At 42.8% G+C, this 18,995-nt stretch overlaps 1 protein-coding gene across 1 annotated transcript in view; it reads left to right on the forward strand.

Moving 5' to 3' along the window:
• The window catches only part of LOC311234736 (protocadherin-15-like), a gene marked incomplete at its 3' end in the record, with an annotated part of 504,680 nt that overhangs the window by 426,824 nt on the left and 58,861 nt on the right, over positions 1-18,995 (forward strand). Inside the window, exons 21-22 of the mRNA XM_084321979.1 lie at positions 5,872-5,981; positions 8,721-8,861. Of these exons, the coding sequence (XP_084178105.1) occupies positions 5,872-5,981; positions 8,721-8,861 (251 nt within the window). The remainder of the gene's footprint in view (positions 1-5,871; positions 5,982-8,720; positions 8,862-18,995) is intronic.

Below are 18,995 nucleotides of genomic sequence, written 5' to 3' on the forward strand. Positions count from 1 at the left end.
AACACTGAAGAAATGACATTTTTTTTATCCTCGCCTATACAAAGATTACAGTTAGACAGTCAAAAACACCCTGTTACTCATGGTTGCACCCCAGCTATATTCCTACATTATTCCTCCATAGGTGCAGATGTTCTGTGCAAAGTTTCATGTCAGTAGAATAAAAACTGTGGGTTTAGCACCTGTTCTTGTGGAGAGAGGGCCTGGTGCTGGCGGCCATGTTGGATTTCTCAATTTTGAGGCCTTATTTGACATTTTTGAGTTTGGTATACAGCAGATTTGGATTCAGCACCCCTTAATACCCCTAGAAATGTTGTGTACCGAAAATAAACACGAAATGCCTTCAGCACTTTATACAAGCACATTTTCTGAAATTCTGCCTAGTCTAGTAAACAATATAACGTTATGTGAATAAACTGCGAAATAATAACTAATTCCTTGGTCAATAGAAGTCTCTGTGATACTTTCTGAATATGATTTGGGAGGGTTATAATAGAAGAAAGACAGTGTAAACAATATAACGTTATGTGAATAAACCGCGAAATAATAACTAATTCCTTGGTCAATAGAAGTCTCTGTGATACTTTCTGAATATGATTTGGGAGGGTTATAATAGAAGAAAGACAGTGTAAACAATATAACGTTATGTGAATAAACCGCGAAATAATAACTAATTCCTTGGTCAATAGAAGTCTCTGTGATACTTTCTGAATATGATTTGGAAGGGTTATAATAGAAGAAAGACAGTGTAAACAATATAACGTTATGTGAATAAACCGCGAAATAATAACTAATTCCTTGGTCAATAGAAGTCTCTGTGATACTTTCTGAATATGATTTGGGAGGGTTATAATAGAAGAAAGACAGTGTAAACAATATGTTTGACGTATTTTAACACACACCTAGGCTGACGACCCGAGCTATTATTATGCAAAGACAAGTACTTTAGCGAGTGGGTACTTGGCCCTTGCAGGGCAAGAATGCGACCCCCATCTACTGCTCTTTGCATAATAATAGAACAGGTAGTCAGACTCAGCTCTTTGGACGGTAAAACGTGGGGGGGACACGTTCCGCCGTCCCCGGCGTCAAATACGCCCCTGCCCCACCCCCAACCCCCACCCAGACCTCCTCCCCCTCCCGTCTGTACGCCTAGCGCCGATAAGAATTTTTCTGGACGGCTGCCAACAGTATGCGCGTTGTAGGAGGGGATCCTAAGACTGTCTCCCGATCCCGCCCGTCCATGCCCTCCCTCCCTCCCGCCACTTGGCGCGACGACACTTTGTTTTCAACTACTCAGTTGTTCTTGCAGCCTGACTATCGCATATGGCGTCTCAGGCATTCTGTAGATGACATGTGTCAACAAATGTACATGTCTGTGTGAATTTATGCTGTGCCGTTGTTACTGTAAACATTTTATGATTGTGATGTTATTATTAATGAGACGATGAGCTGTATGTGTGTGTCGCTGGAATTTCCCCAAGGGGATTAATAAAGGAATATCTTATCTTATCTTATCTTATACTTGAATACGTTAGGAAAAAAAATGATACTTTTGTCAAACAGTCTGGAGATATTACATGATGTCATTTTGGGACCGGTCCCTTAAATTGTGCGCCATAAACGGCGTAAGTCGTTATTGCCCGCCATTCGTTGAACGCCAACAACGGCGTAAATCGTTTTTGGGATCAATATTAAATTTTTTCGCCATGGCATTCATAATTCATCCAGCCTCCCTCTGGACTGCAGCGGCACCCTGTCTGAGATTGCAACGCCTCAATACCGCCGCCTGGTGGATGGTCGGGCGAGTTACACTCACGTCAAACCGGAAGTGGCGGTCGGTGCATCGAGGAAATCCCTCCGGCAGTCATATCTCCAGAAAAACACTTGAGTGCATTTGGATCGCTTTCGAAACGCAATAATCGATATGATTTAGGTGTTTATTGCGCCATACAAACCGGAAATGGATCTAGGAGATCGGCGTCAAATAATTGGGATCTTTTTCCTCCAGTCTCATCGGCGAACGGTAAGAGGACACTAACGTTATTTTCAGCCCGATTGTCCATTTCCTTGTTTGCAATCAGTCTGATCAATATATCAACCCATACTAAATAAAGCCGTTACTGACGATCAAGGAATTATAAACGACCCCCCCCCCCCCCCCCTTTCCTTCACACATGATGAAGCATAATGTATACCGATCATATACATTTGAATTTTTTAATATAGCGTGTATAGGAAAGAAACGCCAATCGATAATCTATCATATGCTTCAGGGCCTATAACTTGCGTTTTTGGAATTACAGCAGAAAAGCTTAAAAACATACTTATATTCTCGACGGTATTAACACAACAATGTATGAATGAAAAAATATAACGTTCCCACATCCGGCACAATAGATACCCGATGTTGAATGGGCCATAGTAATGTCGATATAGCTATAATATTTAAAAAGTTATAGCCCTGCAAAGAAGGTAAACATCTCCATAGGGTTACAGCGCTGGCAGACTGGGCATAAGGATGGGCATACTGCGTGGCAATCAAAGTGTTAAGAGGTTAAAGTGACCTTTTTTCTTTCCTTGTGACCTCTTCTCATGTGATTAATCTAAACAATATTGAGAAAAAGCTGATAAAACTTGTACATGTTATATCAGTGTTTCTTTCTTATATTCAGACGTTTTCATGTCAAGGATCCCACATTGATACGTAATTCCCAGGATTTTATCCCAGGGAACTGAAGATATCTGTTGATACATATGATTTATTTTAAACAATATTTGTATTGTATTTCTTTTTTTAAACAAGACAAAAATACAGGATAAAAAACACAGCTCAACCCCCTCCCTTCCCTAATTATATTCCAAATTGACATACACATAAACATTCAACAAATAAATACAGCAAAATTAACCATAACAAATAAAAATAAAACTCTTCGGCCTCTCCACCTTCCTCTGTTTCTCTTTCCCATCCCTAACCTCTCTCCCATCTATTTCCTTCACACTCGCACACCTTTCAAGAAACAAATGTCGCCCATGTCCTCTCAAATTGCTCTGGTTTTCCATTTTTTATGTAGGTTAGCCTTTCCATTGCCAAATTCTCTGACACTTCCTTTAACCATTGTTTAGATCCTGGTCTCTGTATCTCCTTCCAGTTTAGAGCAACCACTCTCTTGGCTTGTAACAGACAAAAATGTATCAATTTCCTCTTTCTAGTGTTAGCTGGAAAGTTCTCTGGGTACATGTGTAGTATACATAATTTAGGGTCTATCAGACTTCTATCTCCGTCAGATCTGAGATGAGCTCCAGAATCTCTTTCCAATCCTCCTGCATCTTGTCACATTCCCACATACAGTGGTACAGGGTCCCTACCTCTACCCCACACCTAGTACATTCGTCTGGTATCATGGGATACAACTTGTGAAATTTCTCTGGTGTCATGTTGTTACATATGATTTAATCCAGAATTCCATAACTGTCCATTGTAGGTGAAGAGATACCAGCAGAGAGATTGGAACCGATGACAAGAATAGTCACTCTTATATTCTCTTTGCTGGGGTCCTGCTGGGACCCCTACAGGACACGTGTAGTCTTTTACCAACGGAGTTGCAGTTCCGCGTTCGGGTTCCGCGATCTGATTGGCCACTGACGTTTCTCTCTGCGCCAATCGCGTTACGCCTATTTCTGCCTCTAACAGCCTGCTAGCTAGCTAACGCCTAGTTCTATCACTGGTTAAGCTTGGCGACTCTTTCGAAGTTGGTTACGGTTAGAGTTTGGAATCAGGACTGGTGGTCTATCGCCCTGCTCTAAGACAAACTCTAACCTTAACCAACTTCAAAAGAGTCGCCAAGCTTAACCAGTGATAGAACTAGGCGTCACGCGATTGGCGCTGAGAGAAACGTCAGTGGCCAATCAGATCGCGGAAAACTGCAACTCCGTTGGTAAAAGACTACACGCCTACAGGACAGCAGGGGGGTTTGAGAACCACTGCCCACTCAGTCTTCTTCTATGCAAGTCTCAACTGATGGAAAAAACCTACACAGAAATGTTTTATGAAATATCGATATGCCTTTTACTGTATATTCGTAGTTGGGCCTATTTTATTTCTAGTTGCAAAATGTGCAAAAGTGCAAAATGCAGTGCAGTAAACGTTCCAAGGCCATCAAAATGCTAATTTCAGAACAACCTCAAGATCAATCAGTGTTTTTTGGATGGGAGTGAACGAGGACGTGGTGATACCAGCATGTTATGGCTTTGATTGAGTTGAGCTGCCATCAGCTTGAACTGCACAGATTCCACACACTCAAATCAAGTCAAGTCAAGTCAAGAGTTGTATTTGTCATGGCATACAAGGCATACAGTGAAATGCGGGTGGTCATGCCCGCAGCGATTGTGCAATAATACAAGTAATAAGAATAAGACATAACAGGTATAATGTACATAAAGTAAAAAAATGCATGGTAAAAGACATGCTAAGGTCCTGCGATAGTGCAATACTGTGTTAAGATACGGATGAGGCACTGGGTCTTATGTACACTACTATACAATACTATACTATACAATATACAGTTATACTATATATCCTTATGCTATCTTGCTATATCCATCTATTACTATACAAGAACCACTCCCATTCCTTTTTTTTTTTTTTTTACCTTTTCATTGTGTAAAGTGACCGTTTAGTGTGAGCGTGTGCAGCATGTGTGTGTGTGTGTGTGTGTGTGTGTGTGTGTGTGTGTGTGTGTGTGCGTGTGCGTGTGTGTGTGTTCGTGCTAAAGTGACTGTTAGTGTGTGAGCGTATACAGTATGTGTGTTGTGTGTGTGCTCATCTGTGCTTGTGTGTGGAGAGTTCAGTGTTCAAGACTCTGATGGCCTGGGGGAAGAAGCTGAGCCGAAGTCTCTCTGTCCTAGTTTCTGGTGTGCGCAGGCGTTTGCCTGACCGCAGCAGCTTGAACAGGCTGTTGTTGGGGTGGTGAGGGTCTTTCATTATCCTGCAGGCTCTGGATTTGCACCTCTTGTTATATAAGTCCTGCAGGGGTGGTAGTGCAATACCCGTAGTACGCTCAGCTGAGCGTGCCACTCTCTGTAGGGCCTTCTTGTCCTGTGCCGTGCTGTTTCCATACCAGGCAGTGATGTTTCCAGTCAAAATGCTCTCTACAGCTCCGGAGTAGAAGGACTGGAGTATCTTCCCCGATACTCTGAACTTCCTTAACTGTCTCAGGTGGTAGAGGCGCTGCTTTGCCTTCTTTACGACTGAGTCTATGTGTGTTGTCCATGTCAGGTCATGTTTGCATCATTTCAATACTAATCTACTGTATATCCATACTGTTACCAAAGGCAGTTGGTGTCTCGGATTAGATTTGGTCAAAAAGGTTAGTGAGAGAATTAAGTAATATCACACAAGAGGGTGTGCTGTTATACTGGATATCAGGACGGCTGTGATTCTGCCATTAGGTACGAACAAGGCTGCAAGATAATCACAGCCGTGCTGGGACAAGATTTTATGAAATGGGGATCCATGGCCTATTTCAATTTGAGGGTCCTTGACATGAAAGTGTTTGAGAACCTCTGATCTAGATATTAGATCTAGAGATGGTGAAGCTGGAAGCAAATGAAACTAATCATAATTAATATTTTCATTCTCAGTGATTTTTTATAGAATGTCCTGTTGTCATTGATCATGCAATTTCATTGTGGTGCTGCTCAATAATGTGAGAAATTGTTACGTGTATACTGTCAGCATCTCTGTCATTTTGAGTCTTATTTTACACAATTTTACAATTGTATTAAGGTGGTCTGTAACTATATGGGGCTATTTCAACTTTCCAAAAACTTGAATTTTTTTATCTGCTTGTTCAATGATGTTTGTTCCACCAGGTTTCCCCTAATCGGCGAGCTGGTTCCAGTAGGAACACCAGTGGGGACCGTCCTGGCTGCTGCTGTTAACCAAACCATCTTCTACTCCATCATGGGTGGAAATGAACGTGGTAAGTACATGCAGTATGCAGTACAGTGTATATCAAACCAGCAATCTTTGGTGCAATCTTCCACAAACGAATTGTTACCACACAAAATACTTTTTATTATCCAACATCTTGATAGCGCTGCTGCATGCATGTTCCAGTACTGTACATTGTATTAGTACTGTTACATTCATGTTCCAGTACGGTACATCGTATTAGTACTGTTACATTCATGTTACAGTACATATCTTATTAGTGATATTACATTCATGTTAAAGAACATACCGTATTAGTGATGTTACATTCATGTTAAAGAACATACCGTATTAGTGATGTTACATTCATGTTAAAGAACATACCGTATTAGTGATGTTACATTCATGTTAAAAAACATACATTATTAGTGCTGTTACATGCAGTACATAACGTATTATACATTTTCCCATAATTTTGGGCGGAACATCTAGTATCAATGTGTATGACTTTGTAGTCACAGTGTTTATTTACCGTAGCTGTAGTTTCCACTCAGCTTCTGTGAAAGTCTGATAGGGTTAGGGAGGTGTAGTGGTTACGTCATTGCCGTTTTCCGTGTTCCACCCTCTGTCCAACGCAATGTATTTCCCATTTCTAAATCGTCTAGTTTAAAACAAATAAAGCATTAACATTTGCATGGTGTACCTTTCTGTGCTTATTCATCCACAATCTATAGCTCAACATGAAAATATTCGTAATTAATCATTAAAAAAAATCGCCAAATTTTATTTCAACCAAAAATGCTTAAACAATAATGTTAGTGATAGAAGGGAACTCATTTTGTGCAAAAATGGAAAGCTTTTAGCCGATAATCCATTTTCACAATGATAAATCCCTATACAGGTGGAATAACGTCAGACTACACCTCCCTATAGGGGCCTAATTAGTAAAGAACATATTCAATCTTCCTCACATTGTGGAACGGACTAGCAGCTAGTTCCTATTAAACTTTAGTGTTTAGCATTCATGATCTTCTTGATAAGAGTGTTTGTTTCTTTTCTTCATTTTGGTTGTCGTGAAAAGCAGTTAGTGCACCCTGGGAGATCACAAGTAGACAGGTGTGGGAGAGGTTACTGTAGCTCTGGTCTCTGAACAAGAGGGGGGACTGGAGGAGGGGAACAGGGGAGGTGGGAGGGGAGGCTGATGATGAAGGCTCTATTGATTTCTCGTCTCGTCAAGCAGCGGCCATGGAGAGAGCAAGGCCAAAGGAGGTGTAGTGGCAAGCTGGGTAACCGAGGGGGAAAGCTCAATGTGTCAAGTTAACTGCTTCCGACTGCGGAGTCACCTTTAAAACAATGTTTGACCATAGTCGCAGAACACCAATAGTGCAAACAATGAAAAACCATATTGCCATTTGACGTCAAAGTTAGTGACTTCAAGGTTGGCGGCCGGGTAGCGCAGTGGACTAAGCGGCTGTCTACCACCACAGAGACACTGGTATCGAATCCGGCTGTCAGCGGTGCCTCCGGCTTGGCCGGTCGTCATTCTGACACAATTGGCAGTGTCAGCGGGGTGGGAAGCCGGTGGGTGGTATCCTGGTCGTTGTAAACAGTGACTCCTACAGGTCGGTCAGGGCGCCTGCACAGCAAGGGAAGGAACTGGTGAAGGTAGTGTGATCCTCCCACGCGTTACACTTCACCAATGAGAGTCTGCGCTGTCAGGTGAAAAGAGGCTGCTGGCTGTCTCCTATGTATCAGAGGAAGCATCTGATAGACTTCAGGGCTCCCTAGACCGGCAAGTATGGGGCAAATGCGCGCAACGACCAGTCACTAGGAAAAGTTAGTGACTTCAAAGTTAGCAAGCCGGTGTACGTTCAAGTCAAGTCAAGTCAAGAGTTTTATTTGTCACGGCATACAAGCATACAGTGAAATGCGGGGGGTCATGCCCGCAGCGATTGTGCAATGATACAAGTAATAAGAATAGGATGAGAATAGACATCTGTGCAATAATACAAGTAATAAAAATAAGACATAACAGGTATAATGTACATAATTTTTTACAAAAAGCATGGTAAGACATGCTTAGGTTTATCTATGTCCTATGGGCTGGGTATCATTTGAAAATATATGCGATACCAGTGCCAATACAGATACCTAGGATTGGATACTGATACCAAAACCATACTCACATACTGAGTTATGTGCGTCATGTGTGCTGTAGTGAGCCAGTCGGTCCATAACCACAATAACTTGTACATTTCTCATCCAATTTGGCTCAAAGTTGGTGAATAGGTGAAAGGTTAGCATTTAGCAGTCAAAGATGAATGGCACAGATCAAGGTTAGCATTTAGCAGTCAAAAATGGATGGCACAGATCAAGGTCGGCGTGTTAGCAGTTGGTGTATGCTATTCTATATTATATATAATCTATAAGGTTCAAGATAGTCAACCGACTAGATTTCTGACTGAGGGGCAATATTTGGAGATGTGACCTAGGTCTACTCAGACTACACCTTATTATAATGACTCTATTTGGTATTCTCCTATAATATATGTTTATAAAAAATATTCAAGGCTGGAGGGCAGGTCAACATGTGCTGTAGCGTGGATGTAGTGTCTCTGACTATAGCATCCTAGTTTTAATCTTGTAATCCCTTGAGGGTTGTGGCAACCACTGTCTCAATTTATTATGTGCTGTGTCTGTATGTGTGTGGGGGAATGTGTGTGTGCACTCATGTATGCATGCATGAATGTGAATGTGTGTGTGCATGTGTATGTGTGTGTGCCTCCAGGTGATTTTAAGGTGAACAACAGGACTGGTGTGATCTACACGGCTAAGCCCCTGGATTATGAGACTGTGACCAGCTATGTCCTCAGGGTCCAGGCGGACTCCATGCTGGTAGTCATGTCCAATCTGAGAGTGCCTTCCAAAAGTAAGAAGGGGTGGGGGAATGTTCTTTTTTTGTTTACATTTCCAGAAGAAGTAGAGGAAATACTGTATATTATGCATGTGTAGCAGGGTGGATTATCCCTACTTATTACATGGCGTTTTAAAATTCGCCAAAATGCTTGATTGTGATTGGTCAATATCGCTCCGTTGCCCCTAGCAGCGGTCAATTATTTCTCGATAATTCACCGCTGCTAGGGACAACGCGCAATAATGACCGCTGTTAGGGGCAACGGAGCGCTATTGACCAATCACAATCAAGCATTTTGATTGCAGTCACGAAAGGGGCTAAGCTTTACCATATGCACAGCTGCACTACATCAGGTGCAATCAAGCCCACACACCTGCCGACGCCAGAGGAGCAACAGAACAACCGCATCTGCATTTGATCTCATCTTGTCAATGGTGTAAAATGAATTACGTATATTGTTAGTAAGTTAGCCCTGTAATAAGCGGGATAATGTATAGCTATACTCGGTCATTGTCGCAAAATAATTGACCTTCACTGCGCGGCGCCTCTGTGTTCCAGAACGCAGTGTTGGTCAATTATTTTGCGACAATGACCTCGTAGCTATACATTATCCCTTACTTAGTGAGGGTGATATTCTACTGGCACCGGATAGCAGGAACCCGGCAGAGCTAAGTCCAGCTGGGCCCCCGACTGCAGTGTTGGAGTACTAGGCTTAAGGTCGACAAATGTGGCGTATAGGGCATTAGGATTTACCAACCTAGGACTTCCCGTCTCTTTTTTTTTTTCTTTTTTTTTTTTTACTTTATTTTTTAGTGTTTATCGCTTTTCTGGTCAAGCATGACCGACAGATGCAGGGTGAAACGGGAGGGAGAACAGGGGAAGACATTCGGCAAATGACGGCGGGTCCGGGAATCGAACTCGGAGTCAACCAGATCCGTGACGCAGCACGGTATTCCCCAACGCTTTCGTGTCGAGGTACATGGTGAGCTACTGGAGCTCCCCCTTCCCGTCTCTTAAGGGCAATACTCATTAATCCCTAATCACCCACACTCCCCCTAGTACGCCTCACACCCGGTGGAAGTAGTGGTTAGTATAATTTCCCCAAAGCAGTACCATACCTTTTCTCTGTGGAAGACCCAAAATTAGTACCTACCCCGCTCCCCTTAGAACACAGGTTATCACAAGAGGTTAGACAATAATGCTCTCTTAAATCACACACACGACACGTTGAATCCAATTATCTCCTCTCCATTTACTTAAACGCTGTCACATTACAGTAGGGGACATTCACCAACCCTGTGTTCCAAATTATACCTCTCGCTCTTAAGGCGGCACTTAGTGGCGATAAAATGATAACTTTCACTCTCAGGTGACAATACAATATTAATGAATAGGCACGCTTTTACTCTAAGGGTGACAATACAGTAGCAACGAGATAGTACCCTTCGCTCGTCAGCGGCAATACAGTACCAATGCAACAGTACCCTGCGCTCCAAAGCGACAATACTATGGCCATGAAATGTTTCAAGTTTCAAGTTTCTTTATTAGTTGTCATATAGAAGTACAGAATACTTTTATATAAAATGCTTCTTTCTGTTTTGCTCCAGAGATTGTGCTAGATAAAAATAGTATAAAAAGTATAGTAAGTATAAAATAGAAGTCAAGTACGTAGACAAAAGTGTTCAATATATACAATGTACAATGCAGAGTAGAAAAGTAACTGAGTTACAATACAATAATACTATATACTATACAGTACAATGCAGAAATGGGATGAGGTACAATTTAGGTACAATTTACAGTAAGGTGTAATGAGGTTTGGGTTGTAGTGCAAATGCTTTGCCAATAAATATAAAGTGTGTTTAGGTGTTCTAAAGTGGGTAAAGTGGGTGCTGCAGTGAGTTGTTTGTTTAAAGTGAGTGTGTGTGTGGATGTGTGTGCTGTGAGTGCATTTGATGGTTGTTACATAGTGTTATTGTCATTTAGCATTCTGATGGCCTGAAGATAGAAGCTTCTTCTTAGTCTCTCTGTGCTTGCCATGAGACTCCGGTATCGCCATGAGACTCCGGTATCGGGAAGCCCACCTCCAATTGTGCGTTCGGCTGAACGGGCCACTCTCTGTAGTCTGCTACGGTCTTGTGCGGTGCTGTTCCCAAACCAGGAGGTGATATTGCCAGTCAGGATGCTCTCTATTGTGCATGAGTAGAAGTTCTTAAGGATCTTCTGACTGACTTGGAACTTCCTTCGGCGCCTGAGGAAGTAGAGGCGTTGCTGTGCCTTCTTCACAACACTGTCAATGTGTGTGGTCCATGTCAAGTCCTCGGATATGTGGACTCCGAGGTACTTGAAACTGTTCACTCTCTCAACCGGTGCCCCGTCGATGCTGAGGGGGCTGTAGTCCCTGACCCCCGACCTCCTGAAGTCCACAATCATCTCTTTTGTTTTGCTGACGTTCAGGGAGAGGCAGTTCTCCTGACACCACTGCGACAGATTATTTACCTCTTCCAGGTAGGCCCTCTCGTCTGTGGCAGAGATCAGGCCCACGACTACTGTGTCGTCAGCAAATTTGATGATTGTGTTGTTGTTCCACTGTGCCACACAGTCGTGTGTGTACAGCGAGTAGAGGAGGGGACTCAGAACACAGCCCTGGGGGGCCCCTATGTTGAGCGTGATGGATGAGGAGGTGCAGTTGCCTGCTCTCACCACCTGGGGTCTACCCGTCAGGAAGTCCAAGACCCACTGGCAGAGGTCATAGTTCAAGCCCAGGTCCCTGAGCTTGGCTATGAGTTTGGAGGGGACTATGGTATTGAATGCTGAGCTGTAGTCAATGAACAGCATTCTCACATAGTTTCCCTGCCTCTTGTCCAGGTGTGATGCTGCTGTGTGCAGCACATGGGCTATGGCTATGGTTGGAATGCATAATGTAAAACCTGTATGGGCCCACACATTGAAAATGTACTCTACCTATGCTAAACCGGCACCTTAAAGTAACCCCAAAAGAATAGGTAAAATCCCCCGTCGTAGCTTGGGGACGTAGTGGACTCAAACACTATGGCCCTTTCACTCTCCTGGAGAGCATGAACAAATAAAAGAGTTTAATCCAACGGCAACGAAAGCACGGGTGTACCGCTAACGAACACGCTCGCATATCAAAGTCCACAGCCACGGCGCTGGGGCCTCACATACAACACACATCTGAGTCACGTTAAACAGTCTAGCCGTTCTTCTGACCACCAGCCTGACTGTCTGCAGCTCCCCCTAGTGTTCGTCCTCCTAAGGGAACATCTGAAAGTCTTATTGAACATATTCCAATGTCTATATTAAATACCGGAGTCTTTAACAGACACATTCACGTGTCTACACATGTGTGGCAGTTGACGATTCAATTGCCCTCTTTTTTAATCATCCAATCACAACTGTCACTTCCCTCTGCAAACAAAGATATGTGGGAAGCGACAGTTGTGATTGGAGGATCAAGAAAAGAGGGCAGGGTTTGAGATTGGTCCATCAAATTCTTATATAAATAAATAAAAAATGCTCAAAGGATCACTGAGGTCAAGTTAAAACAACAAGACAAAACACAATTAAATTACCAGCTAAAACAATTACATGCTGAAACAGAGTGGGTTGTGATTAAACTGACCAATGGTTATGAGAGAATCAATATTTAGTGTATGCTGATGAGCGCTCCATGTGTTTGGGTCATTTGAGCGGGTTAGATAGGGTCTAAAGTTCCAATCCAATACAAGTTGCAATGATGAGTATGATAACTATCACCAGTAATAAATCTTAGGGTGGAATGACATACAGAGTCTAAGGCCTTAACTCATTCAGCGCTGTAAGCTGTCCCCATCTCTGCCGCTTCAGGCCAGCTTAAAATGGTAATTTTTACGGTGTTTCACAATGTTTGCAGAGCTGTGTGTGTTCTGTATTATAGCTGTGGAGACAATGGTGTGGCTCATTTGACAGACACTACTTGTAGTCCAACATGGAAAAAAGAGTTTGTTTCTACACACTGTAGTTTGTAGTTAATTACACGCTAAACATTGTGCATTTCCAAGATAATCCAGTCTTTTTCCATAGATCGCGAGATAAAACGTGTTATATGCAATAAGCCCAAACCATTCTGGTTGGTCCCCTGAAACCCCAAATACTCCCAAATCAAAGGCGTTTTAACTCAAAACTGTGATCGTGTTTGACTAGCATGTTTTACGTCCGGTAAAACACAAAACTGTGATCGTTAGAAAAACATGTTTCAGGTTCGGTAAAACAGACTTACCTTAGCCAGAAGGTATTCCAAAAAGAATAATTCCAAGTGATCGCATCGCCATTGCGATTACCAGTGTATATGTCTATACACGTTTCGATGGGAAATACGCTTTGGCAACGGAATTTTGAGGCGATCGATGTGAATCTTGTTCAAGCTGGAGGAGGAGACCTTACCAAAAAGAATTTAAATAAGGAAAACGTGTATCCAAACCAAGCCATTCCAGTTCAAAGGCAGGCGATACTGCCACCTGGTGATATTCGATCAGCATTGCAATTCCAACGTAGGCAAACGAGCCAGGGACGGCTAGAATTATCCGGATGATGATTTAGAATGGGGATCAGAGGAAAAAGATCAAAGGATCTAAAAACGTATTTTTACGTGTTTGGTGCTCAAGCGTTGGCGAGGAAACACGTAATATTACATGTTTGGCGCTGAATGAGTTAAGAGTGGAAGTAGTAGCATGTCTACCTTATACATTCAGGGCTCAAGAGTGCTACCATTTAGTAAAATGTTTAGATGGTGCTACTAAAAATTACAACAAATATACTGTATCCCCGTTTTATTGTTTAAATCATCATCGTGTATCATGGTAATTTCTTGTTCACCACTGGGAGGGAGAGATGTGTGTATGTGAGTGAGAGAGGGAAAGAGAGAGACAGACAAGAGCCAGACAGAAATGCCTATCCGGCCAGCCAGCGCACTCCTCACTTGCCATCTCTCTCTACAGTGCCCTCACTTGGCATTAAAACGTGTCAATTCCTTTTTCAAAAGAAAATATCTTTCAAATCCTTCTGTGCCACAGTAGTCCCAGAATTACAATGAGATGGACAATTTATACGAGTCAGCAGGCGATATAGAGACAATGGTCCTCATTATCGAATGGACATACTGTACGTGAAAGTTACCATGGAATTCCTTCGTAACTCGATTTACCAACTTATTAGGCATTCTCGAACGGCTTCATATTGTAAATTCGTTTTAGGATTTATGTAGGATAAATACGGCAATATTTATATCATTAACTCATTCTGCGCCATCGCTTTAATCAATTTAATCAATGGGGGGACTGCGAGATTTGCGAGTGCTTAAAATATATCTTATATTATAGCTATGGGTCTAATACACTTGTACCGGATCTCCTCTCTGGTAAACAAGAATACCCTGAAGACTCTGGCAGGAGCACTCATTCAAGGGTACTATGACTATGCGTCCACCTCATGCTACCAAAGCACCTCAAAGGCGCTAAAAACAAAATTACAAACATCTCAAAACAAACTGGTCAGACTACTGCTTGACCTTACTCCTAGAACCCACCTCACCCCTGCCCACTTTGACAACCTAGGATGGCTCAGAGTAGACGACAGAGTACAGCAACTTGCAATGGGTCTGGTCTACAAGATACACTACACGACTAAGGTACCCATGTACATGTCAAAATACTTCCCAAAGGTCAGTGAATACCACGACCACAACACCAGAGGGAGCTCCACAAATCATGTCAAACCCAGATTCGGCTCAAACAAAGGACTAAACACGTTTCGCAATTATGCCACATCAATGTGGAACACCCTACCCACAGCTGTAAAGGAATGTGAATCACTACCCACTTTCAAAACCACTCTCAAAGAGCACCTACGAGAGACTGCAATTCGAAACTGGCCCTTGTAAATGTCCTAACGCAACCCCCTCCAATGTACAATAAATGTCCTATTAAACCCAATAATACACAAGACCCTCTTCTTGGGACCAAGTAAGATTTCATCGATAATCCAATGTACAGTTACCCCCCCAGCCCTCCACCCCACCTACCAACCTCCTACCTACCAACCTCCTCCAATGTAAAGTTTCTTCGTCAAATGTATATACTCTCTTTTTTAGACTCTTCTTGTATCAAAAACAGTACTGTATTTGTAAATCTGGTATGTCATAAATGTATAGATGTAGCAGTACTGTCTATCTGTATGTCATATATGTTATGATAAATTGAAAATGGGCGACCCTGATGTAAACAAGACGAAAGTCTTTCTCTGGTCTGCATCCCCTTAACAATTGTGTGGATTGAGCTGTACTGTATTGTACCCATTCTGTAATCTGTTAATAAAATGTTCAATCAATCAATCAATCAATCAATCAATACACCCGTCGATTGTCAGTGAGTTGCTTCCAGTCAACATGTACAAAACGGATTGTTCTTTCATCCGTACATTTCCGTTTTATACCGTTTTGAATATGAATATAGTTTGTGGTTCTTACTGTAGTAATCCCAGGAAAAGACGCGATAATAGCCCTTTAGTGGAATACACTAAACACGTTGTCATTTTTTCGCCTGATTATCGAATCTTCCTGAAATCAATGCTAGATTATCATTATTATCCTTCCTCATGCAAGAATGAAATTTGCCCTGGAGCTCCCCCGCCACCTCTTGCACTCAACGGCACACAGCCACACATACACACACACAGACAGCCGTGATCGCGGTAGAAAGAAATATCAGATCAACGCAAGATTTTATATATAGTGTTCTTACCTGGTATCTGATGTAATGCAAAAGAAATAATCCAATTATCTGATCGCCATTCCAAATACTGCTCGTGGAGGTCCGTCCCACATTACCAAGCGTTACACATGAAGGGGCGGTCGGGGTTATTGTTCCATGCCATAGTTGTTAACGCTCGTCCTGCCGGAGTATTTAAACCCCGCCCGCACGGCTCAGATCGGAAAAGAAAAGAAACTGAAAAGAAACTACACCATTTCTAATAGAGTGCAATACCTGCTGGAAGGCGTAGGCGGCGGTATTTGCCCTTTCGCAAGCTCAGACCCATTCCCAATGAAAATGGGAAATGAATGAATATAGCTAATAAAAGAAATAACGATTAAAACCCGACTTTTCTCGTGATTGCCGCTGAACGGTTGGCGAGTTAAACCGACTTTTTCCGTGATTGGCGCAGAATGAGTTAACAATCACGTTTTACATATATAATCATGACTCAATGAACCATGTCCGAAAATAAATAAATAAATAAGAACTGAACCCAATTGCGTGGATGTAGCTATAGTGGACTAGACTATTAATATTCCATATACCATCTTGTTCTCCATGATATAATTTATTGTTGGTTTTATTTGTATTTTTCATAATTTTTTTACATTTACATACTCTCCTGGCTGTCGCCTGGACCGTGTTTGAATAAAGCCTTTAACTCATTCAGTGCCGGGGATTAGTCGGGGCCCTGTGGTCGCATTGCCAAACGTTAAAATATAGGACTGAGTCACCTTGTTTGTAGAGCTATAACTATATTCTATATTATAGCTATGGATACAATACTATGGCCCATTTGACATCACCTATCTATCGTTCAAAATGTGAGAACGAATACATTTTTCCATCCATACGTTCCCGTCTTATACTGTGGTGAATATAAGTATGGTTTTAGAGCGGTCTAGGGTAATTCATGAAATCCTGAGTTAAAGCCCTATACGTCGATTCCACTATAGACGTTGCCATGTCTTGCCTGTATACGCTATTATCCCGAAATCAAATCTACATCATAGCTATTATGTTCCATCATGAATGCATGAAAGGGGGGGCGGGTCGTTTCTGATTATTTGATTGTCAGTAACGGCATTCGCATTGAACACTAAAAACGGTTATCAGCCCGATCGGTATGAAAGCATTGCAGGATCAAGCTAAAATTCAAAGCTCAAATCGCCCTTACCTGTGGCCGGGAGTATTCCAAAAATAATATCCCAATTGTTTGATGGCCATTTAGTATATCCAATGTCCATTTCGTCGACGGCATTATTCACCACAACATATGGATCTCGGAGATATTTGACGCGCTTCGATGGAACCGGGAGAGCCGCTCCACTCGCCCGACAAGGAAAAGTGAAACCAGAGACCTGGGGCCGTCCCACAGAGAAAGATACAAGGGTAGCAAGGGTGCTCGATACCGCCGTCTAGCGTGATGCGGCCGGTATTGCACTTTTTATTCTCATGAGGATTCCCCATGTTAACCCAGAGTCCGTGCGCCTGCAATGAATAGAAATATCGAATAAAAGAAATAACGATCAAATAACGAGTATACTCGTTGTTGGTGTTCAACGATTGGCGGCCAATAACGAGTATACTCGTCTTTGGCCGGGGAATGTGTTAAACATGGATTTGATTTACTTGATGTTGTCACTATTATTATATACAGTTAAAAATGTCTCTCAAGAACTAAACACATCACTTCAATAATATGTCAGATAATATGCGTGGCAGCGCTGGTGGACGGGGGGCAACGCTAGTGGACGGGGGCAGCGAATTTTATTAGATTCAAATGTATTGTCATCATGCAGCACAAGTACACCGCTGCCCCCCATCCACCAGTGGTGCCACGCATGCCCGTGCCCGTGGCAACACAGTCCAGGTGATGCTGGACAGCTAGGAGAGGGTCGCCAACAGCCTGGAGAGGTTCGCTAACAGCCAGGAAAGCACCGCAGTGGTGATGGAAGGGCTTGCGGCCACCCTGGCCGACATAAAATGCACAATTACTCAGTAGTATTTATATATTTTATACCCAGTTTAATCACCTGTGCATTAATAATAATAATGACTTGGATTTATATAGTGCTCTTCATGACACCCAGAGCGCTTCACAGAGTCCATTATTCGTTCATACACAGTCATACCGGTGGTGGTAAGCTACAATTGCAGCCAGAGCTGCCCTGAGGCAGACTCACGGAAGCATGGCGAATAATCATCGCCTACGGCCCCTCCGACCACCACCAACATTCATTCACATGCATACACATTCATACGAGGCAAGTAGGTTAAGTGTCTTGCCCAAGGACACAACGGCGATGGGATGGACATGGGCTTGAGCGGGATTCGAACCACCAACCCTTCGTTCATTGGACAACCCGCTCTACCCCTGAGCCACGCCGCCCCACATTGTATGTTACTATTGCCCTTTACTGTTACATTTGCACTCTGGTTGGATGTTGTATTGTACTTGTGATGTATAATGACAATACATTTGAATCTAATCTTATTTTGAGTCGCAAATCACTTCTACGCTACCTGTTGAATGGGTCAGCACGGTGCAGATGCAATGCTGACCCTCTCGCTGTTTTGCACACGCCTCCTTCACCTTATAAGGAGTTGGCTGGGCGTGTCTGTCTGTATGCAAATTCAGGTGTACAAGAATGTGGCTTCCAGTTTAAAAATGAGTGACGTTTTTCATTCATGGGAACCCATCTGCAAAGATTTTGGCCACTTACTGAGACCGTTTCATGCGTTCAGGAATCCGGAGGATTTTTATAAATGTGTTAGTACAAACTTTTTACCAAAAAAGTACCAGTGCTGGTTGTACTGGATATGATGCTGCTTGGTGTTCAACCAATCATATTCATTGCTCATCAGCCGAAATCCTCTCAGCTTCTCCTATATTGGTTGATTGGTATGGTTTGAACTGTGTGCAGCAATTACTTTGATGCACAACAGGTGTGAAGTCACCCCTGCTCCTAGCTTGACTCAGGGCAGATGTGAAGTCACCCCTGCTCCTAGCTTGATTCAGGGCAGGTGTGGCTGCTGAAATCAAGCCAGCATCACACCACCGCATGATACCTTACGCCTAGGTCCACGGCTGCCTCGCTGAACTGCAGCGGCTGGTGTGATGGTATCCACACCGACGGCTTCATCAACAGAGGAAATAGACTCTAATTAGACCTAATCTCTAGGATGACGTTCCACACAGAGCCACACTGCTCCCACAAGCTGTGTGGCTGCTCTAACCTGTTAACATGCAGTGGCGAATCCTTATGGAAGCCAACGGAAGCCATGCCTCCCTAATATTAAAATATGAATTAATATCAAATATGAAATATGAAAAAAA

This window comes from Notolepis coatsorum, assembly GCF_963971535.1.
Source record: "Notolepis coatsorum genome assembly, chromosome: 9".
Classification (NCBI taxonomy): Eukaryota; Metazoa; Chordata; class Actinopteri; order Aulopiformes; family Paralepididae; genus Notolepis; species Notolepis coatsorum.